The sequence below is a fragment of the Macaca mulatta genome, chromosome 18, assembly GCF_049350105.2.
Source record: "Macaca mulatta isolate MMU2019108-1 chromosome 18, T2T-MMU8v2.0, whole genome shotgun sequence".
Classification (NCBI taxonomy): Eukaryota; Metazoa; Chordata; class Mammalia; order Primates; family Cercopithecidae; genus Macaca; species Macaca mulatta.
In genome coordinates this window covers 1,048,986-1,071,475 of record NC_133423.1, presented here as the reverse complement: position 1 = coordinate 1,071,475, position 22,490 = coordinate 1,048,986, and the positions used below count along the sequence as shown (strand labels likewise).

At 52.0% G+C, this 22,490-nt stretch overlaps 1 protein-coding gene and 2 long non-coding RNA genes across 7 annotated transcripts in view; 1 reads left to right on the top strand and 2 right to left on the bottom strand.

Annotated features, from left to right (window-relative positions):
• The window catches only part of SLC66A2 (solute carrier family 66 member 2), a 57,437-nt gene extending 55,783 nt beyond the window's left edge, over window positions 1–1,654 (bottom strand). For 3 of the 5 annotated variants that reach the window (XM_077974576.1, XM_028837701.2, XM_015122222.3), the window contains exons 1-2: window positions 1,581–1,642; window positions 791–1,092 (exon numbers count right to left, since the gene is read on the bottom strand). In XM_077974576.1, coding sequence (XP_077830702.1) covers window positions 791–993 — 203 coding nt within the window. In that variant the 5' untranslated portion in view covers window positions 994–1,092; window positions 1,581–1,642. 5 annotated transcript variants of the gene reach the window in all.
• Window positions 1,655–1,670: 16 nt separating this feature from the next.
• Window positions 1,671–5,129, top strand: LOC144336415 (uncharacterized). Its single transcript, XR_013408192.1, has 2 exons — window positions 1,671–2,472; window positions 3,577–5,129. It is a non-coding gene; the product is annotated as an uncharacterized LOC144336415 (long non-coding RNA).
• Window positions 5,130–9,489: 4,360 nt separating this feature from the next.
• Window positions 9,490–22,463, bottom strand: LOC114673853 (uncharacterized). Its single transcript, XR_013408187.1, has 3 exons — window positions 21,308–22,463; window positions 21,076–21,123; window positions 9,490–20,040 (listed from the first exon to the last, which is right to left on the bottom strand). It is a non-coding gene; the product is annotated as an uncharacterized LOC114673853 (long non-coding RNA).
• Window positions 22,464–22,490: the final 27 nt, after the last annotated feature.

Below are 22,490 nucleotides of genomic sequence, written 5' to 3'. Positions count from 1 at the left end.
CTCATTCTCCCAATTATGTCTGGCTTCAACAACTGTTAAAATTAATTTAAATTTCCTCAGCCTAACGCAAATACAAAGAGGAAGTTGGCCTGAGAGGAACAAGACAGTCTCCGGAGAGCGTGACTTCCTATTTAAATAAGGCAGGCCAGGCGCCGTGGCTCAGCCTGTAATCCCAGCACTTTCAGAGGCCCAGTGGGGAGGAATGCTTGAGGCCAGGAGTTCGAGACCAGCTGGGCAACATAGTGAAACCCCCCGTCTCTACAAAAAATACAAAAAAACAATTAGCTAGGTGTGGTGGTACACCTGTGGTCCCAGCTACTTGGGAGGCTGAGGTGGGAGGATCACCCAAGCCCAGGAACGTGGAGGCTGCAGTAAGCTGTCATCACATCATGCACTTCAGCCTGGACCACAGAGCAAGACCCTTTCTCAAAACAATAAAAACGACACAACATGAGAAAGGTGGGCAGGAACGGCTCCTCTCTACAGGCAGGCGTAGGCCATTGCCCAGCAGAGAGGTCCCTGCTAAGCACCCGTGCGGGGCATTATGCGAGAAGGCAGATCTGGAGATTTTCTCTGAGATTCTATTCTCCAATCCCACCGTTTTTCTGGAAAAAATAATCTCACCCTAAGAAGTGACTCGCCTGCAGCCACGTACCCCATCGACGGCAGAGCAGGACGCTGGCCCAGCCAGGAGGTGTGGACCCTGCTGCTCCCCCGGACTCAACCAGAAACTCCAAAGGAGAAACCCTCTTCTCCGAGCGCAGCCCAGGAAAGCAAACCCCCAACTTACCAGAAGAGTATCCGCAAAATGTTGGCCACCAGCAGCACCAGGCACACGTAGGTGGAGAACCCGTCGGCGTTCTGCGTCCTGCGGATGTCCCGGTACTGCGGGACGTAGGGCACCACCCCTCCGAAGACCATGGCCGCGGCCGCGCCCCAGGACACCAACTGGTGCAGTGGCACCAGAAGCCAGTCCAGGCCCTCGGCCTCCATCGCAGCGCCCGCCTGGCCGAGGCTGTCACCAGCTCCGCGCCCCGCGGGCCACCGGCCGCCTGCTCATCGCCGCTCCGCGCGCTCCTGCGGCCTCGGAGCCTGCGGGGAGCGGGGAGCGGGGAGCGGCTGGAGTCCCGCCAGGGAGTGTGGGCCGGCGCGCAAGGACCCGACCCGACCCGACCCGCGCCGGCCGCAGGACCCGAGGCAGAGCGTGGGCGACCGGGGCGCGAGGGTGTCTGGGGGTCCCGACACGCACCCGGCGGGGGCTGGGGAGGGTTCCCAGGGTCGGGGTCGAGGACGGGCGCAGCCCCTGGTGTCACCGCCCGGGTGCGTTTAGCCGGCGGGAGGCCACGCGTGTCCCGGGATGGGGTCGGGGGAGGGGGCGCAGGCCCAGGATGGGGCGCACGGCTCGTGGGAGGGGGCGCAGGCCCAGGATGGGGCGCACGGCTCGTGGGAGGGGGTGCCGGGCCGGTGACCCACAGGACCAAGCCGAGGGACTGGGGGCAGCGGCCAACTGCCCTGGCCCCGCGTCCTCGGCCGCCCTAGGCCGCCCCGCCAGGACCCCGCGCCGCCCCCGCGTTCCTTACCTGCGCCCCTAGCCCAGCGCCCTGCGCCCCGCGTCCCCGCGCCGCTTAACCGCGCGCGTCTCAGCGTCCGTCCGCTCCGGCGCCGGGAAACCCCGCCCCGCGGCGTCACAATGCCGGGCCCCGCCCACGCCGGAGCTGTTGGGCGGCGCCGCCGGGTCCTAGAGCGCGCGGGGTAGGGTTGGCCGAGGCGGGGCCGGGAGCCGGGGCTGTCGGGGCGGCGGGGGACCGTGGCTTCTCCCGCGCGGTCGGGAAATACCAGCCGGGCGGGGCCGGTCCCTCAGGCCTGGCGCCCACATGAACCCGTCTCCAGCGTGAACCAGTCTCCAGCCGTCCCCGCGCGCGGCCATCCTAGCGGAGGGCGTGGTCCCGGAGGGCGGGGGCGGCAGGGTCCGGACGTTCCCATCGTGCGTGTCCTGAACGCGGGCGCCCGGGAAAGAGTCTCGTCCAGCTCCGTCCTGACCCAGGAGACCCGGGCACCCGGCGGGAGTTTGCAGCGCCCGGGGGCGGCCAGGGTCTCGGGAAACGGAGCGCCCCGCGCGGATCTCCGCTCCAATGCAAGCGCCCCGCGAGCAGATGCTTCGGGGCAGTCACCGGGGGGCCGGCTGGACGCGCGGCCGTCACCGTGGCCGTTGTCATCATCGTGGTTGTGGCCATGGTCGCTGTCGCTGAAGACACGCGGGGCGACCTCCCCCCATCCCCGTGCAGTTCTCAGGGCTGAACCGTTGGGCGCCTATTTGCAGAAAAGGCAGCTCCTGAGCCTCAAGACAGACTCCGAGGCCAGGCGTGTGTGGAGCCTGGGCCCTGCTGCCGGCCTCGCAGGCCGAGCCCACTCGGAGCCCCGCACCCACCCGCAGGGAGCTGCCCTCGCCCGGGACCCTCTTGGCCCGCGCGGGTGAGGACTGAAGGGCGAGGGGCGCGCGGGTGAGGGGTGAGGGCGCGCGGGTGAGGGATGAGGGGGCGCGGGTGAGGGGTGAAGGGGCGCGGGTCAGGGGTGAGGGGGCACGGGTCAGGGGTGAGGGCGCGCGGGTGAGGGGTGGGGGGTGAGGGGCGCACGGGTGAGGGGTGCGCGGGTGAGGGGTGAGGGGTGAGGGCGCGCGGGTGAGGGGTGAGGGCGCGCGGGTGAGGGGTGGGGGGTGAGGGGTGCGAGGGTGAGGGGTGAGGGGCGCGCGGGTGAGGAGTGCGCGGGTGAGGGGTGAGGGGTGAGGGCGCGCGGGTGAGGGGTGAGGGCGCGCGGGTGAGGGGTTGGGGGGCGCGGGTGAGGGGTGAGGGGCGCACGGGTGAGGGGTGCGCGGGTGAGGGGTGAGGGGTGAGGGGCGCGCGGGTGAGGGGTGGGGGGTGAGGGGTGAGGGCGCGCGGGTGAGGGGTGGGGGGTGCGCAGGTGAGGGGTGAGGGGTGCGCGGGTGAGGGGTGAGGGCGCGCGGGTGAGGGATGAGGGGGCGCGGGTGAGGGGTGAAGGGGCGCGGGTCAGGGGTGAGGGGGCACGGGTCAGGGGTGAGGGCGCGCGGGTGAGGGGTGGGGGGTGAGGGGCGCACGGGTGAGGGGTGCGCGGGTGAGGGGTGAGGGGTGAGGGCGCGCGGGTGAGGGGTGGGGGGTGAGGGGTGCGAGGGTGAGGGGTGAGGGGCGCGCGGGTGAGGGGTGCGCGGGTGAGGGGTGAGGGGTGAGGGCGCGCGGGTGAGGGGTGAGGGCGCGCGGGTGAGGGGTTGGGGGGCGCGGGTGAGGGGTGAGGGGCGCACGGGTGAGGGGTGCGCGGGTGAGGGGTGAGGGGTGAGGGGCGCGCGGGTGAGGGGTGGGGGGTGAGGGGTGGGGGGTGAGGGGTGAGGGGTGCGCAGGTGAGGGGTGAGGGGCGCGCGGGTGAGGGGTGAGGGGCGAACGAGTGACGGGTGGGTGGGTGTAGGGTGAGGGACGCGTGGATGAGGGCCGCGAGGGTGTGAGGCGAGGGGTGCACGGGTAAGGGACAAGGTTGAGGGGTCCACGCTCAGGGTTGCTTCCCCTCCAGCAGCGGCCTCTTCTCCACGAGCCTGGCTCTCTGCCCCCTGCCTGGCTGGTTTTGTGGGGGATCATAAGGACAGTTACCACCTAACTAGGAGCAAGTCTCCGACAATCGACAATCGAAACAGGCTGCTCCCTCCTTGCGCCCCCAGGCTGGCGTTGGGACTTCTTTAGAGCCAGCCCTTCGGAGCCCCAGCACCAGGAAGGTAGAGGGTAGTAAAAGGCACAGCAAGAAGCCTGGGAGAGAAAAGCAGCTGCTTCAGCTCAGCCGCGCCCTTCCCCGAGCCTTGGGGCCTTTGGGATCTTCCGTCCTCTCTGCCCTGGAGGTTGGAGTAAGCTCCGGGCTTCCTTGACCCTCACTGGAGCACTGGGGTCCCAGACGCTGGCCTCGGTTATCCTAAATCCAGAGGCTGTGGAAGCATGGGGCAAATTGTGCAGCCTGGGGCCTGGAGCTGCATCTGTCAGGGCCTCCAGGAGCCTGGCTCAGTGGACAAAATCTGGCATGCTTGGACCTCACTCCACAGGCCTCACCCCTCAGAGGCACCCTGAAAGGTGAGTTGATGACCGCAGAGTGAGTTTGTACCTTTTCGAGCACCACCTGTCTGGAGTCCACCCCAGTCTACATCAGCCAATCACAGCTCATTGCAGGTACTGCGCTTGTCACATAGCTTCCTACAAACAAGAGAAGCCCACCAAGCCATGCACAGCTGGAAAATGGCCCTTATAAAGCCATGAAGTCCTAATCCAGGCAACCTGTAAATATTACCTTGTATGGGAAAACAGTATTTTTTTTTTTTTGGATGTCATTAAAGATCTTGAGATAGAGAGATTGTCCTGGATTATCCGAGTGGGTCCTAAACACTGTGGCTCACACCTGTAATCCCAGCACTTTGGGAGCCTGAGTTGGGTAAATCTCTTGAACCCAGGAGTTCGATACCAGCCTGAGCAACATGGCAAGACCTCATCTCTACAAAAGATAGAAAAATTATCTGGGCATGGTGGTGTGCACCTGTAGTCCCAGCTACTCCTGAGGTGGAAGGATTGCTTGAGCCCAGGAGGTTGAGGCTGCAGTGAGCCAGGATCGCACCACTGCACTCTAACCTAGGTGACAAAATGAGACCCTATCTCAAAAATAATTAAATAAATACAACAGAGACAGGGTCTCTGTGTTGGCCAGGCTGGTCTTGAACTCCTGGCCTCAAGCGACCCTCCTGCCTTGGCCTCTCAAAGTGCTGGGATGACAGGCATGAGCCAGCATGCCTGGCCACGTGCATCTTTGTAAGAGGGAGGCAGAAGGAAATGTGGTGCCACACAGAAGAGAGGGCCATGGGAAGATGGAGCAGAGATGAAGATGGGGCCCTGAAAGTGGACGTGATGCAATCACAAGCCAAGTAACGCCGGAGCCACCAGAGGCGCCAGAAACAAGGAACAGATTCTCTCCAGGAGCCATGCGAGGGAGCCTGGACCTGCCAATGCCTTGATTTCAGCCCATTAAAAGTGATTTTGGACTTCTGGCTTCCAGAGCTGTGAAGGAATAAACTTCCGCTGTTGTAAAAGCCACTTAGCTTGTGGTCATTTGTTGCAGGAGCCAATGAGAGACTGACAAGATCAGAGCTGTGCCTCATGCTTTCCAGGCTCAGCTCATGAGAAACAGTCACTGGGTTGGCCCCATGCAGAGGAGGGTGTCACGTAGGAGCATGAATACCTCAGGGAACCACCTAAGCAGTTGCCTAACACATGGTGCTTATAAAAGGAAAAGCAAGCAAAGCAACCTTGTTCTGAGAGCTGGGACATCAGAGGAAGACTGGAGCCCCTGTGTCTCACTCAGCCTATTTATTTTTATTTCATTTATTTATTTAATAGAGACAGGGTCTCACTATGTTGGCCAGGTTGGTCTTTGAACTCCTGATTTCAAATCATCCTCTCACCTAGGGCTCCCAAAGTGCTGGAATTACAGGAGTGAGCCACCGTGCCGGTCGCGCACCCCATTTTTTTAAGGAAACCTGTACAGAAGGTGGATTGGAAGTCACGCTTTAGGAGCCTGGCTCTGAAGTTCCACAACTTCAACTGGTGTCATGTGACGTGCTTGGCAGTCACCACTTCCATGCTTACAGCAAAGAATAGCAGGGCGCGTGGCAAACCAGCAGCCTTTCATGGGCCCATCAGAGAACTGAGGCTCCCAGACAAACTGGCACCCTGCTCTGAAGAGACAGGCACATCCAGGGAGACACAGCACCTGAGAGCTGCTCACCCAAAGCAGAAACTCCTGGATAGACTGGCTTTAGCGGAAAGATTAGACAACGTGCAAGACTAGATAGGTAATGTCAGCAGAGAGATGGAAACAATAATAATCAAAAAAACATGCTAGAAGTCAAAAACACACTAATAGAAATAAAGAATGCTCATTAATTGACTAGATAGAATAAAGGAAAGAATCAGTGAATATGAAGATAAATCAACAGAAGCTTCCCAAACTGAAATGCAAGGAGAAAAGGGGATGGAAAAAAAAATCAACTGATCTAGTTTGAGCATGTGTCCCCACCAATCTCATGTTGAGTTATAATCATCAGTTCTGGAGGTGGGGCTTGGCAGGGGATGTTTGCATCATGGGGGCGGGTCCCTCATGAATGGCTTGTGCCATCCCTTCAGTCTCTTGGTGATGAGTAAGCTCTCACTCTGAGTTCATGTGAGAAGTGTTTTTTGTTTTTGTTTTTGTTTTGAGATGGAGTCTCGTTCTATTACCCCAACTGGAGTGCAGTGGTATAGTCTCATCTTACTGCAACCTCCGCCTCCTGGGTTTAAGTGATTCTTGTGCCTCAGTCTCCCAAGTAGCTGGGATTACAGGCGTGCGCCACTATGCCCAGCTAATTTATTGTATTTTTAGTAGAGATGGGGTTTCACCATGTTGACCAGGCTGGTCTCAAACTCCTTACCTCATGATCCACCCACGTCGGCCTCCCAAAGTGCTGCAATTATAGGCATGAGCCACCGTGCCCACCCTGTTTTTTTTTCAAGTGTGTGGCACCTACCCACCCCCCACTCTCTCTCTTGCTCCTGCTTTCACCCTGTGAAATGCCTGCTCCCACTTTGCCTTCCGCCATGAGTAAAAGTTCCCTGATGCCTCCAAGAAGCTGAGCAGTTGCTGGTGCCATGCTGGTATGGCCTGCAAGAACTGTGAGCCAATCAAATCTCTTTATAAATTATTCTGTCTCAGGTATTTCTTTATAGCAATGCAAGAACAGCCTAATACACCAACAGAAGACACCATCCAAGAACAACATCAAAGGATATGACTGGCACAATGGGAGAATCAGAAGGAGGAAAGAGAAGAAGGGGCAGGAGAAATGGTGGAATGGTGTGAATGTCCCCAAATTAATGACAGACACCAAACCATACATCCGGGAAACATACAGAACATCCATCAGAACAAATAACGAAAAACATAAAGCGAAACAAAAACAAAAACCACACCTAGGCTTGTCACATTCAAACTGAATAAACCTGCCTGACTGAACCCCCATCCACCAGCCACAGCTACACCTCTGACTAGACAAGAGACAGATTTCAGTAACTCTCCTGGTAAGAGACCACTGACCATGGCTGGTCCTGGCTGGTTTACAAAGTCTGTGCACCAAGTGCCTTTGGGTCTTAGAAAGACCTTTTGATGTATAGGGCCTAACTATAATACATTTAAATGTTACATCTCCACCACAAAGTGAACATGTGTTATATGATACATACGGCAGAACTGCCTTCATGAATATTCATAGCTCCTCCTGTAACCTGTTGAATAAGTATGTTTAGCCAACCCAGTCAGCATAAAACTCCTGCCCCATCCTCTCCTCTGAAGGGCCTGTGTCTGGTCTTGTGGGATGTCCACCTTGCAAGTTGTTTAAGAAATAGTCTCCTAGGCCGGGCGCGGTGGCTCAAGCCTGTAATCCCAGCACTTTGGGAGGCCGAGAGGGGCGAATCACGAGGTCAGGAGATCGAGACCATCCTGGCTAACACGGAGAAACCCCGTCTCTACTAAAAAAATACAAAAAACTAGCCGGGCGAGGTGGCGGGCGCCTGTAGTCCCAGCTACTCGGGAGGCTGAGGCAGGAGAATGGCGCAAACCCGGGAGGCGGAGCTTGCAGTGAGCTGAGATCCAGCCACTGCACTCCAGCCTGGGCGACAGAGCCAGACTCCGTCTCAAAAAAAAAAAAAAAAAAAAAGAAATAGTCTCCTTTTCTAAATGCAGTGTTGTGTGATTTTTTAAGTTAACAAGAGGAATATGAATAAAAATGACAGTAGACTTCTTGTTAGAAATCATGCAGATAAGAAAAGGGTGGGGTGAAATCTTTAAAGTGTTGCAATTGAAAAAAAAAAAAATCTGCCCACCTAGAATTCTATATAGCAAAAGTATCCTTAAGGTGCAGGAAAAATAAATACTTTCTCAGAAAAACAAAAACTGAAGGAATGCATTGCCAGTAGACCTGCCCTGTGAGAAATGTTAGAGAAGAGACAAGGAAGATGATACAGGTCAGAAGCTTAGATCTACATCAGGAAAGGAAAAGCATCAGAGGCAGAATAAATGAGAATTAATGTCTCTTGTTTTCCTTATTATTATTATTATTATTTGAGACAGAGTTTTGCTCTTGTTGCCCAGGCTGGAGTGCAATGGCGCGATCTCGGCTCACTGCAACCTCCGCCTCCCGGGTTCAAGCAATTCTGCCTCAGCTTCCTGAGTAGCTGGGATTACAAGCGCTTGCCACCACACCCAGCTTATTTTTTGTATTTTTAGTAGAGACGGGGTTTTGTTGACCAGGCTGCTCTCGAACTCCTGACCTCAGGTAATCCACCCGTCTCAGTCTCCCAGAGTGCTGGGATTACAGGCGTGAACCACCTTGTTATTCTTAATTGATCTAAAGACAACCGTTTAAAGTCATAAAGTAACAATGTACTGGGTGATTACAGCTTGTGGACGTGAATGACAGCAATGCCACAAAGGACAGTGGGAGGAGCCGGGACTTTTCTGGTGTAAAATACCTCCATTGTGCTGCCCTCCCTACCACGGGTGTAAAGCTATATCCCACAGCTTAAGCCACTTGGTCACACACTGAAACCTCTGGGCAGCCTTAAAACCACAAATGGTGAAGTGCCCAGGCCCACCCGCAGAGCACTGATAAAGGGGACTGTGCCAGTCAGGGAGGCCTTTTAAGCCTTCCCCAGAAGTTCTGATGTGTAGCCATATTTGAGAGCCACTATTTTAAAATTCACACACCCACAAAAGCTACACAGTACAGGAGGTCCTCATTACCCACAATCATGACTTCTTGGAAAGACCATTTACTCAAACAGGACCAGAATTGCATAGTAAATAATGGGATTAGAAAATGGTTGATATTGCATTAACAAGGAAAATTAAACTTATGAAAATATTGCAATTATTTTAGAATAAATAAAACAGAGCAGGCCAGGTACAGTGGCTCACGCCTATAATCCCAAGACTTTGGGAGGCTCAGGTGGGTGGATCTCTTGAGCCTAGGAATTCAAGACCAGCCCGGTCAACATAGTGAGACCCCATCTCTACTAAAAATACAAAAATTAATGGGGTACAGTGGTGTGCATCTGTAGTCCCAGCTACTCAGGGGTCTGAGGTGGGAGGATCACCTCAGCCCAGGAGGTCAAGGCTGCAGTGAGTCGTGATTGTGCCATCACACTCCAGCCTGGGCAGCAAAGCAAGACCCTGTCTCAAAAAAAGAAAGGGGCAACAGTCTCTACTCAGATCTTATACCCAACTCTATACCCAAAAGAACTCCTTTTATATAATTTTTAAATAAAACTTTTGAAACACAAAAGAGAGTAACACAATGAAATGCATGTGTCCATCAACCAGCATCAATAACTATAAAAGAGCTCTTTTAACGAGTACAAAATAAAAACTGAACAGTTTAATTGGCAGCATTTCTCCCTTTCTTGGAAATAACAGTGCACCCTAAAATCAGCAGCATCTTAGATTTAAGGCCTTAGTAACAAGGCCATTCACACTGGATTCGAGGGGCATCTGGGCACCTCCATGGGCACTCATGCTTCATAAAAGACAGCTGCATCCTACACTTGGTTGAACTGGGATGTTTTCAACTATCCAAAATAAAACTGGTTTTCCAATTTAAAGCTTTGTTTCATATCTACATTCTGCTCTTGTGGTCGGCATCTTTGCTCTCGTAATCAGCTATTTCAGTCTTACCCAGACTGTTTTCTTCCCAATTGTCTGTCCTCACACCAGGGAAACACTGGCTAATTTCTATAACTTCAGAATACACATTAATATTCTTGAATATTTAGATTCCTGTGGTCAATTATTCATCCTGGGCTAGTGCTCAGCAGTTTCTCTTTTGTCAGTTCATGCGCCACCCAGGTGGCATACGCTGAGGAAGGCACAATTTCTATATTTATCCTAAGCCAAACATGAGCAGGAAAACAGAGAGCTATTCTAAAAATAATTTTATCGGGTCAAAAAGAAACAACTGCTCGGCCGATCTGGCCGATGACTCCTCCAGTAGCTGTGAAATCAAGAATGCACGTCATTTTCTTGCTGTGTTCCTAAGGCAGAGGAGACCACTTTGAAGACCCGCCGTCCACATCGGCATTGCAGAGTTTGAGCAGAGCAGGCGTGGTCCTCTGGCTTCAGTGCCTCCAGCTGCAGATGGGAGCTGTCTCACTGGCCTGGCCACCTTATTGTTAGGGTTGGTCTCCAGCTTCTAAATAAGGGATAGACAAGATTGATTCGTAATTTTCAAAAGTGAGAATTGAGATTATTCCATCAACAGAATTAGAGGGTTTAGAGAAATTGAGAAAGCTAGAAAATAAACTTGGTAATATATACTTGTATTCTTGATATTTATTAATCATCATCAAAGTGTGAAAGGAAGACTCTTCAAATAAGTCTTTTTTAGATAGAAATCATTCTTAAACATAGCGGGGGCCAGGCACGGTGGCTCATTCCTGTAATCCCAGCACTCTGAGAGACCGAGGCAGGTGGATCACTTGAGGTCAGGAGTTCGAGACCAGCCTGGTAGCGTGGCAAAACCCTGTCTCTACTAAAACTACAAAAATTAGCCAGGCATGGTGGTGGGTGTCTGTAGTCCCAGCTACTCGGGAAGCAAAGGCAGGAGGATAGCTTGAACCTGGGAGGCAGAGGTTGTAGTGAGCCAAGATTGTACCACTATACTCCAGCCTGGGCAACAGAGCAAGACTCCATCTCAAAAAAAAAATCATTCTTAAACACAGGACAACTGTCTAAATATTGATGGACAATGTCTTACAAATATATTTTACTTTTGTTTTTATTAAACTTGTATTCTATGCAATGAAAACAAAGATTGCAATCCAACAAACTCAATCTGTCGTACTGCAGGATTTTTTCCCTTAAGCCTAGTTCCTGAAATTTAATATTCGTAACAAACTGAGTTAGTTTTTCTCTTTCTTTCTTTCTTTTCCTTCTTTCTTTTTCCCTTCCTTTCTTCTTTCTCTTTCTTTCTCTCCTTCCTTCCTTTTTCCCTTCCTTCCTTCCTTTTTCCCTTCCTTCTTTCTTTCTTTCCTTTTCTTTCTTTCTTTCTTTCTTTCTTTCTTTCTTTCTTTCTTTCTTTCTTTCTTTCTTTCTTTCTTTTTCTTTCTTTCTCCTTCCTTCCTTCCTTCCTTCCTTCCTTCCTTCCTTCCTTCCTTCTTTCTTTCTCTTTCTTCTTTCTTCTCTCTCTTTTCTTTTCGTTTCTTTCTCTTGCTTTGTCTTCCAGGCTAGAGTGCAGTGGTGCGATCTCAGCTCACGGCAACCTGCGCCTTCCAGGTTCAAGAGATTCTCATACCTCAGCTCCGAAGGCTGCAACCATGCCCAGTTAATTTTTTTTATTTAGAGACAGGGTTTCACCATGTTGCCCAGGCTGCCCTTGAACTCCTGAGGTCAAGCAGTCCACTTGCCTCAGCCTCCCAAAGTACTGGGATTACAGGCATGAGCCACCGTGGCTGGCACAAACTGAGTTTCTTGATTCTCACTTCCATATCAATGGATTTGTCTTCCACACAGACAGGACTAATAATTTGATCCCTAACCAGGTATAGTAGATGAAAAAACAGCCAGGTGCTAGGTGTGGAATGGCAGGTCTTGTTTCTCCAGCAGAGGTTGGGATCTCAGGGTTATCAGAGCTTCCGAGTAGGTTTCCATTGGACCAAAGAGATCTTGGTTGAGAAAGATCAAACGTATGCTAAAAAATACAATGGGAGAGGGAAAGAAAATCAAGGGTTTTCCAGGACCTGGAATTCTTAGCCTAGGGTCTTTGATTATTTATTTATGAGACAAGGCCTGGAGTACCAGCTGGAGTGCAGTGGGAAGATCACGGCTCACTACAGCCTCTGCACTCCTGGGCTCCAGCGATCTTCCTGTCCCAGCCCCCAAAGTGCTGGGATTACAGACGTGAGCCACCGTGCCCAGCCTTAGCCTAGGAATTGAAGCTGGGAAGATGTACTTCAAAAAACAATTATTGTGGTTAAATATACACAATGTGAAATTTACCATTTTAACTATTTTCAGTCTGTGGTTTTGTGGCATTAGGTACATTCACATTGCTGTGCAACATCACCATCACCATCTCCAGGTAGTTTTCATTTTCCCAAACTGAAGTTCGGTGAATGCCCCATTAAACACCAACTCCCCACCCTACCCCCATACCTAGGCTGGCAGCCGGCATTCTACTTCCTGTGTTTTTTGTTTTTGTTTTAGAGACAGGGTCTTGCTCTGTCACCCAGGCTGGACTGCAGTGGTGCGATTATAATTCACTGCATCTTTGAACTCCTGGGCTCAAGCAATCCTCCAGCCTCTGCCTCCTAAGTAGCTAGAGCGACAGGCTGTAATTTGTTGTTGTTGTTGTTGTTGTTGGTAGAGACGGGGTCTCACTATGTTGCACAAGCTAGTCTCTGATTTTGACTTTAGGGACATCATATAAGTGGAATCAGACAATATTTGTCCTTTCATAACTGACATATTTTACTCAACATAATGTCTTCAAGGTTAAACCATGTCATAACATGTACCAGAATTTCCTTCCGTTTGAAGGCTTAATAATATGTCACTGTGGGCTGGTCGCAGTGGCTCACGCCTGTAATCCCAGCACTTTGGGAGGCCAAGGCGGGCAGATCACGAGGTCAGGAGATCGAAACCATCCTGGCTAACATGGTGAAACCCTGTCTCTACTAAAAATACAAAAAATTAGCCGGACGTGGTGGTGGCGGCGCCTGTAGTACCAGCTACTCCGGAGGCTGAGCAGGAGAATGGCGTGAACCCGGGAGGCGGAGCTTGCAGTGAGCTGATATTTGGCCACTGCACTCCAGCCTGGGTGACAGAGCGAGACTCCGTCTCAAAAATAAATAAATAGGCCGGGCACGATGGCTCAAGCCTGTAATCCCAGCACTTTGGGAGGCCGAGACGGGTGGATCACGAGGTCAGGAGATCGAGACCATCCTGGCTAACACGGTGAAACCCCGTCTCTACTAAAAAATACAAAAAAAAACTAGCCGGGCGAGGTGGCGGGTGCCTGTAGTCCCAGCTACTCGGGAGGCTGAGGCAGGAGAATGGCGTGAACCCGGGAGGCGGAGCTTGCAGTGAGCCGAGATCTGGCCATTGCACTCCAGCCTGGGTGACACAGCAAGACTCCGTCTCAAAAAAAAAAAAAAATAAATAAATAAATAAAATAAAAATAAATAAATAAATAAAAATAATATATCATTGTGTGCATATGAGGCAGGAAAATAGCACAGGGAATTGGAGGTCGAACACAGGGTGGGGTGAGTAGACACAGATGCAAGGTAAGGCGCGAGTGAGTGAGAAGCAAGATAAGCAGAAGCTGAGCAACCAAAACAAGAGTGAGATTAAAAAAGCAAGAAGTTGGCTGGGCGCGGTGGCTCAAGCCTGTAATCCCAGCACTCTGGGAGGCCGAGACGGGCGGATCACGAGGTCAGGAGATCGAGACCATCCTGGCTAACACGGTGAAACCCCGTCTCTACTAAAAATACAAAAAACTAGCCGGGGGAGGTCGCGGCGCCTGTAATCCCAGCTACTCGGGAGGCTGAGCCAGGAGAATGGCATAAACCCGGGAGGCGGAGCTTGCAATGAGCCGAGATCGCGCCACTGCACCCCAGCCTGGGCCACAGACCAAGACTCCGTCTCAAAAAAAAAAAAAAAAAAAAGCAAGAAGCCTCCATAGCTGGCTACATCTGGACCAAACCTGTCACGGGAGCCCCTCAGAGATGGGCATATGCATTAGAGAGAAAAAGTATCCTTAATATGACCCCGTATGATAATCAGCTCATTGGAACTCATACATATGGACTTCTTTTCATGCATGTATGGGATGGAGGCAACATGCAAGCACACAAGAGCCAAAGTAAGCAACCTCCGTATCAATCAAAAGGCAGGCGCTGGCTAGAGATTAGGCAGCCTTGGGAAGAGAAGAAAAAAAAAAAAACCATATAAAAGAAAGCGCAAAATACACCAAACTGGTGCTGATCTCATTTCGCAGAGGTCAACCCACGCTCCCCTCATTGAGAGTGTCATACTGTGCTGAATAAACCTTTGCTGTTTGCTATTTGTGTGTGTCACGTCCAATTCTTTGTTCAGGACACCAAGAGCCTGGAACTGCACGGCACCATCCGGTAACATGCACACCATACTCTGTTTATCCCTCCACTGACAATCAGGGAACACTTGTGTTGCTTCTACCTTTGGGGGATTGTGAGCAATGCTGCCTTGAACACGGGTGTGCAAATGTCTGTTCAAGACCCTGCTTTCCATTTTGGGTATGTATCCAGAAGTGAGATTGCTAGATCATGTGGTAATTCTATGTTTCAGTTTTTGGGGAACTGCCAGACTGGTTTTCCATAGTCACTATATCATTTTACATTCCCACCAGCAGTGTATGAGGGTTCTAATTTCTCCACATCCCCGTCAGCACTTGTTGTTGTCTGTCTTTGATTCTAGACATCCTAGTGGGTGTGAAGTAGTGTCTTCATTCATTTTGTGCTGCTGTAACAGAAGACCCAAGGCTGAGTAATTTATGAAGAACAGAGATGTATTTTTTTACAGTTCTAGAGGCTGGAAAGTCCGAGATGCAGTGGTTGGTTTCTGGCGAGGGCCATTGTGCTGTGTCATCCCATGGCGGAAGGCAGAAGGGCAAGAGAGTGTGTACGTGTGAGAGAGGAGAGACAGACAGAGGGGAGAGGGAGCCCTTATTAGTCACTTCTTTGGGGTCACACCTCTGAATACTGTTGCCCTGGGGAAGGTTTCCAGCACACCTACTTTTGGGGACACGTCTAAACCATAACAAGTGGTGCCTTGCTATGGCTTGTGGTTTTGAGCTGCGTCTCCCGAATGACTAGTGACATTAAGCGTCTTTTCATGTACTGACTAGACATTCTCATATCTTCTCTGAAGAAATGTCTTTTCAGATCCTTTCCCCATTATTTTAAGTTTAAATCTAAATTTCAGATTCCTGGGGTACATGTTCAGGTTTGTTACAAGGGTATGTTGCATGATGCTGAGGTTTGGAGTGAGCATAGAACCCAAAATAAAGCCTTTTAGGCCAGGCCTGGTGGCTCACACCTGTAATCCCAGCACCTTGGGAGGCCAAGGCAGGCGGATCACCTGAGGTCAGGAGTTTGAGATCACCCTGACCAACATGAAGAAACCGTGTCTCTACTAAAAGTACAAAATCAGCCAGGCTTGGTGGTGCATGTCTATAATCCCAGTTACTTGGGAGGCTGAGGCAGGAGAATCACTTGAACCTGGGAGGCAGAGGTTTCAGTGAGCCAAGATTGCACCATTGCACTCTAGCCTGGGCAACAAGAGCAAAACTTTGTCTCAAAAAAAAAAAAAAAAAAATTAGCTGGGTGTGGTGGCGGGCACCTGTAATCCCAGTTACTTGGGAGGCTGAGGCAGGAGAACTGCTTGAACCCAGGAAGTGGAGGTTGCAGTGAGCTGAGATCGCGCCATTGCACTCCAGCTGGGGTGACAGAGTGAGACTTTGCCTCAAAAAAAAAAAAAAAAAAAAAGGCCAGGTGCGGTGGCTCACACCTGTAATCCCAGCACTTTGGGAGGCCTAGACGGGTGGATCATGAGGTGAGGAGATCGAGACCCTCCTGGCTAACACGGTGAAACCCCATCTGTACTGAAAATACAAAAAATTAGCCAGGCGTGGTGGTGGGTGCCTATAGTCCCAGCTACTCGGGAGGCTGAGGCAGGAGAATGATGTGAACCCGGGAGGCCGAGCTTGCAGTGAGCCGAGATTGCGCCACTGCACTCCAGCCTGGGTGACAGAGCAAGACTCCGTCTCAAGAAAAAAAAAAAAGGAAGAAGAAGAAGAAAGCTTTTCAGCCCTCCCTCCTTTTGGAGTCCCAGTGTCTGTTGCTCCCATCTTTATGTCCATGTGTACCCAAGATGCAGTTCCTACTTAAAAGTGAGAACATGTGGTATTTGGTTTTCTGTTCCTATGTTAATTTGCTTAGATAATGGCCTTCAGCTGCACCCATGTGGCTGCAAAGGACATGATTTCGTTCTTTTTTTATGGCTCATGGTATTCCGTGGTGTGTATGTACCACATTTGCTTTATCCAATCATCTGTTGATGGACCCTGGAGGGTTTTCATGTCTCTACCATCGTGACTAGAGCTTCAATAAACATACAAGTGCAGGTGTCTGTTTGGTAAAACAATTTATTTTCCTTTGGGTATATACCCAGTAATGGGATTCCTGGGTTGAATGGTAGTTCTATTTTTAGTTCTTTGAGAAATCTCCAAACTGCTTTCCACAGTGGCTGAACTAATTTACTTTCCCACCAACAATGTATAAGTGTTTCCTTTTTTCTCTGTAGCCTCACCAACATCTGTTGGTGCCTCACTGTGGTTTTGATTTGTATTTCTCCAATGTTGAGCATTTTTTCATGCTTGTTGGCTGCTTGTGTATCTTCTTTTGAGAAGTGTCTGTTCAATGTCTTTTGTCCTTTAATGAAGTTTTTTTTTTTCTTGTTGATTTTGGGTTCCTTATGGATTCTGGATATTGGTCCTTTGTTGGACACATAGTTTATAAATATTTTCTTCCATTATGTAGGTTGTCTGTTTACTCTGTTGATAGTTTATTTTGCTGTACAAAAGCTTTTTAGTTTAAGCAGGTCCCAGATGTCAATTTTTGGTTTTGTTGCAATCGCTTTTGAGGACTCAGTCATAAATTCTTTGCCTAGGCCAATGTCCAGAAAACTATTTCCTAGGTTTGTTCTAGAGTTTTTATAACTTGAGGTCTTACAGTTAAATCTTTAATCCATCTTGAGTTAATTTTTATATGTGGTGAGAGGTAGGGGTCCAGTTTAATTCTTTGCAAATGGCATGCCAGCTATTCCAGCACCATTTGTTGAATAAGGGAGTCCTTTTCCAATTGCTTATTTTTGTTGACTTTGTCGAAGATCAGTTAGTTCTAGATGTGCAGCTTTATTTCTGGGTTCTCTATTCTGTTCCATTGATTTGTGCCTATTTTTGTACAAGTACTGTGCTGTTTTGGTTACTGTAGCCTTGTAGTGTAGTTTGAAGTTGGGTAATGTGGTGCCTCTAGCTTTGTCCTTTTTGCTTAGGTTTGCTTTTTCCATTCCGGCTCTTCTTGGTTCCACATGAATTTTAAAGTAGTTTTTTCCTAATTCTGTGAAAATAACATTGATAGTTTGAGAGAAATAGCATCAAATCTGTAGATTGCTTTGTCTTTCCCCATTTTTGAATCAGGTTGCTTGTTTGTCTTGTTGCTAGATTGCAGGAGTTCTTTATATATCCTGGACATCAATTCCGCATCAGATACATAATCTACGGTATCTTCCCCATTCTGTGGATTATCTTCTCACTCTATTTTGTTGTTGTTGTTGTTGTTGTTGTTTGGCTTTTGTTTTTTGGGTTTTTTTTTGAGACAGAGTCTCACTCTGTTGCCCAGGTTGGAGTACAGTGGCATGATCTCGGCTCACTGCAGCCTCTGCCTCCCAGGTTCAAGTGATTCTCCTGCCTCAGCCTCCCGAGTAGCTGGGATTACAGATGTCCACCACCATGTCTGGCTAATTTTTGTATTTTTAGAGACGGAGTTTCACCATGTTGGCCAGGCTGGTCTCGAACTCCTGACCTCAGGTGATCTGCCTGCTTCAGCCTCCCAAAGTGCTGGGATTACACTTTTCACTCTATTGATAGTGTCCTTTGATGCACAAAAGTTTTTAATTTTCAGGAAGTCCAATTTGTCTAATTTTTTTGTTGCCTGTACTTTTGGTGCCATATTCAAAAACTCATTGTCAAATCCAGTGTCATGAAGTTTTTCTCCTATGTTTTTTTCTACTGCCTCTCCACTTTTTCCTGTGTGGGTCCACCTCAGGCCCAGATTCCTGGCCTCCCACAGACCTTTAAGAACGAAGGCTCCCAGGCACCTTCACACACCACAGACAGAACGAGGGAGGGGTGGCAGAGTGGGGCCCGGGTGGCAGTGGCCTCTGTCCTGCCTGTATCTTCTGCTGGTCCTTGGGGCTGGCCAGGACAGGGAAGATGGCGGCCCCTCCATGCTGGCCCTGGATCCCCTGGCAGCCCCCCAGCTCCTGACACTGTCCAGTGACCTCAGACAACACAATTGAGAGTCAGTGCGTTTGAATTCCAAACCCCATCCTGCGTGTGTCAGGTGGATAGCGACATTTGCCGTATGTGGGTTGTTGTCTGGGTTTAATGAGAACATGGGAAATAGCATCAGTTCTTCTTCCGGCAATGGCATTTAGACATTTCCCTCTGTGAACCCTTTCCTGCCCTGGGCACACAGAACACACCTTCCTCTGTCTCCCACCTACTCTCTCCTGACCATCTCGGAGCCCCTGGGAGCTTTGTGGCACCCCCACAGCCCACACAAGGCTAAGCCTTCCTTTCTCTCCTCCGACCCCTGCCAGCATTGCACTGACTTCCACGCAGGCCCAGAACCGTGAAGGCTCGTTGGCATGCACAGACGTTGTGTGCCGAGCTCCTGGAAATGCAGACTCCTCAGCTCTGGCGAGTGCCGTGAGTAGATTCTGGAGGCGCCAGGAGTGTATTTTCACACGCTCCCACCGTGGTTAGGTGCTGTGGCTGGAGAGCCTGAGATGTGCTGTTTTAACCACCTGGATCTTGACCCCCTTACTGCAGTGAACTTTGTCCTGGCCCAACCACCTCTTTCCCCGGCCACATGGAGGACTTTGCCGCCTCCTCCAATGGCTCCACCTCCAGCATCTGCCTTAGAAATGCCTCTCGTGCAGCGACTTGCCATCCTGCGGGTTCTCCCCTTGCTTACTGCCATGATCCCCACCTCATGGCCACCTCCAGCCCGAACCTTCAGTTTTCCCAGTTCAGCAAGGGATCCTGGACCCCTCTGTGGGACCCCTACTCCTTTCTTAGGGGGGCATACCAGGCTTCTTGAAGCTTTGCTTCCTGAAGGGTGGTCCTGTGTTGTCTCCATCAGATCCAGCTGAAGAGCTTTGTTCGAAAGCCAGTCCTTAGTCAGTGTGGCCTCATGCCTGTAAGACCAGCGCTTTGGGGGCCGAGGTGGGAGGATCACTTGAGCTCAGGAGTTTGAGACCAGCCCTGGCATCATAGGGAGATCCCTATCTCTAGAAAAATAATAAAAAATAGTAGCCGGGCATTGTGGTGTGCCTCCATAGTCCCACCGACTCAGGAGGCTGAGGCAAGAGGATCCCTGGAGCCCAGTGCAAGGCTACAGTGAGCTATGATTGCACCACTGCACTCCAGCCTGGGTGACACAGCAAGACCCAATCTCATAAAAAAGAAAGGCAGTCCTGTCATCTCCCAGACCAGACCACCTGGCCTATCTTGGTGGGGCCTGGGGCTGCTGTGTGCAGCAATGCTGGGTGTTCCTACTCGCGCTGTCCCAGAAGCCTGACCTGAAAGAGCAGCCCGGGCCGGAGGGACTGGCCGATGCCGGCTGGAGAGGAGAGAGGCGTTCCCAGGTCAGAGGCAGGCTCATCTCGTCTTCTGCACGGCCAGTTCCAGGCTCCTGTGGGCCGGTGGGGCTCCCAGCTCATTTAGCTGTCTGGTTAGGAAAGCACAGCCCGTGAGGAGAGGGTGCCCAGCTTGAACCTGCACCCAGGGTCAGCCAGTCAACACCTGAAGATGACCGGCTCCACGGGGTGCCCACAAGCTCTCCACAGTCCCGACGCCAGTCTGCCTTCACGGATGTCCGAAGTGCTTTATCACTGGTGAGCTCAGTGCTGTCGAGAGCTCTGTGGCCCCTGCTCTGCCTGAACAAGGGAGGAGCAGCAGCCCCGCCCTGGAGACGCTGAAAGCCCTTGGGTCTGCGCCTGCCCCCACCGCGAGAGAGCCGTCCCCTGAAGCCATGAGCTTGATGCTGGGCTGTCTGGGGAGTAAAGCTTCCGGCCTCGCCTCGAGCTCAGTGCCTGCAGAGTAAGAGAAGGGTGGGCGTTCTAGAACTTTCTGGAAGGGAGGAAGGAGGGCAGTCTGACTGGCTCCCTGCTCGTTTAGTTGTTTGTGGTTAGGAAAGTTGCCTGTGGGCTGATGAGGAACCTTGTTGTGGCCCTGCCGTGGGGCACCATGCCCAGCTCCTCCCGCCTCCAGAGATGAGCACCCTCTGAAGAGCCCGGAGGGGCTGACGCCAGCCCCTGTGTCCGCCTCCTCTCCACAGGAGTCATTTCCTGTTTTTCCCTTGAGTTAGTTTGAGCGACTTCTGGTTCTTGACAATGAGGTGTGTTTCTGATGGAAACACCACCAGCTTGTACTCCTTGCCCCCCATGCCAGGCAGGCTTTCCTGGGTGCAGGCCGTCCACCCTGCACTGTGGCATCTTCTGGCCCCTCCTCCTCCTCAGCACCCACCCACGCTGGCTTCCCTGAGAAGCCAGAAGCCGCCGGGCAGGATTCCTTAGGCCTGAATGGTCCGGGGGGAGGGCCGGGAGCCGCAGCACAGCAGCCACTTTCCACCACACCATGTCTTTCTCAACCGTCCACACTGGCCCCTACAACTGCATTTGTATCTCAGCCTCTCTCAGAGACAGAAAAAAGAGGAGGGTGCTAAAAGGACACAAAAAGTGGCAAAACGGTCATGCTTTTAAAAAATTATTTTAACAGCTTCATTGAAATATAATTCACATACCACAAAATCCACCCATTTAAAGGGCCTAATTGAACAGTTTTGAGTATATTCACAGGGTTGTGCAACGTTCTTACGATCTAATTGTAGAACATTTTTGTCCCCCTACAAAGAAACCCGGACCTCCTAAGTCTCTCCCTCGTCCTTGTAGCCTCACCAACAGCAGTCAACTCACCAGCACATGCACTTACCACGCAGGGTCTTCACGCCTGGCCTCTGCCACCCAGCATTGTCCCCAAGGCCCACCCACTTCATAGCGTGCGTCAGCGCCTCACTCCTTTGTGTGGCTGAGGAATATTCTATCACCTGCATCTTGTTACTCACTTACCAGGGGGTGGACATTTGGGTGGTTTCCGCCTGTTGAGCATTACCGACGCTGCAGTAGAATGGGTGCATTTGTGAGTCGTTTCTCTCCGTATATGCCTGGAGTGAGGCGGCTGGGCCCTGTGGAAACTGCTTCACTTTTGAGGACCCACCCACCTTTTCCCCAGCACTGCAGCCTTTCACAGCCCCACCAGCCGCGTGCGGGGCCACAGTCCCCACACGCCTCTCGGACTTACGTTTGTCTCTGATTCTAGCCATGCTGGTGGGGTGCAGTGGGAGCTCACTGTGGTTTTGGTTTGTGTTTTCCTGATGACCACTTGTAATGAGAAAAACCGAGAATCACATTTAAAACCTTACCCCAAAGTAGGAGTTGCCGAGAGACCAAAGAACGACTGGGCGGAGTCCAGCTTGGTGAGTTTATCAGAACTCACATATGGGGCACTCGTGGGCAGCACGACAGCAGTAGAGATGGGCGTGCTTCCTTCCCTAAGCTGCGTTTGAGCTAATTTCCTGCCTCTGCGTCCGTCTGTGTGATGGGCCTGCTCTCTGCGGTGGTTCTCACATCCCCTCTGGGGTGTTTGGGTTTTCGGGGACACCTGCTCCTCGCTGGGCACCGTGGCCTGGACTCACCGCCTGGCCTTTGGGGTTCAGGCCACAGATATCCGCCCTGAAGTAACCTGGCGGGGACTGTCACTCCACAGCGGTGATGCTGGGTGGCTGTGTTTTATTTATCCGCACATTTAGACACCAGCGCTTCCAGGTGTGGTCACTGGGCTGGGCCCTGGGGATGCTGGGGTAACCCAGACACAGCCCTGCTCCCACAGCGCTGCACAGGGGCATAGACACCGCAACAAGACCGGTAACCCTAAAACACTGTCGGGGGAGAGGAGGTCACAAGGTGACTCATGAGCCACAACTCAGGTGTGAAAGAGGCCAGGGAAGGCCGGGCGTGGTGGCCCAGGCGGGCGGTCCCAGCGCTTTGGGAGGCCGAGGCGGAAGGATCACTTGAGCCCAGGAATTCGAGACCAGCCTGGGCAACATAGTAAGATCCGGTCTTTACAAAAAATAAAAAAGATTAGCCGGACCCGGTGGCGCGCGCCCGTGGTCCCAGCTGCTGCGCAGGCCGAGGCAGGAGGATCGCTTGGGCCTGAGAAGTCGAGGCTGCGGGGAGCCGTGGTCGCCCCTGCACTCCAGCCTGGGCCACAGAGCGAACCCCGTCTCTGAAAAACGCAGCAGGGGTGACCGAGGCCCATGCATCGCCCGTGCGGAGGGTTTTGGGGGTGCCGGTGGCGCCCACGGGCCCTCCTGAGTGACGCAGCTCGGTCCAGGCCGTCCCGGGGCCTCGGCTCGGCTCGGTTCGGTTCGGTTCGGCTCGGGAAGGCGCGGAGCCTGAGGCCGCGGACGAGTCCTCCCAGGCGG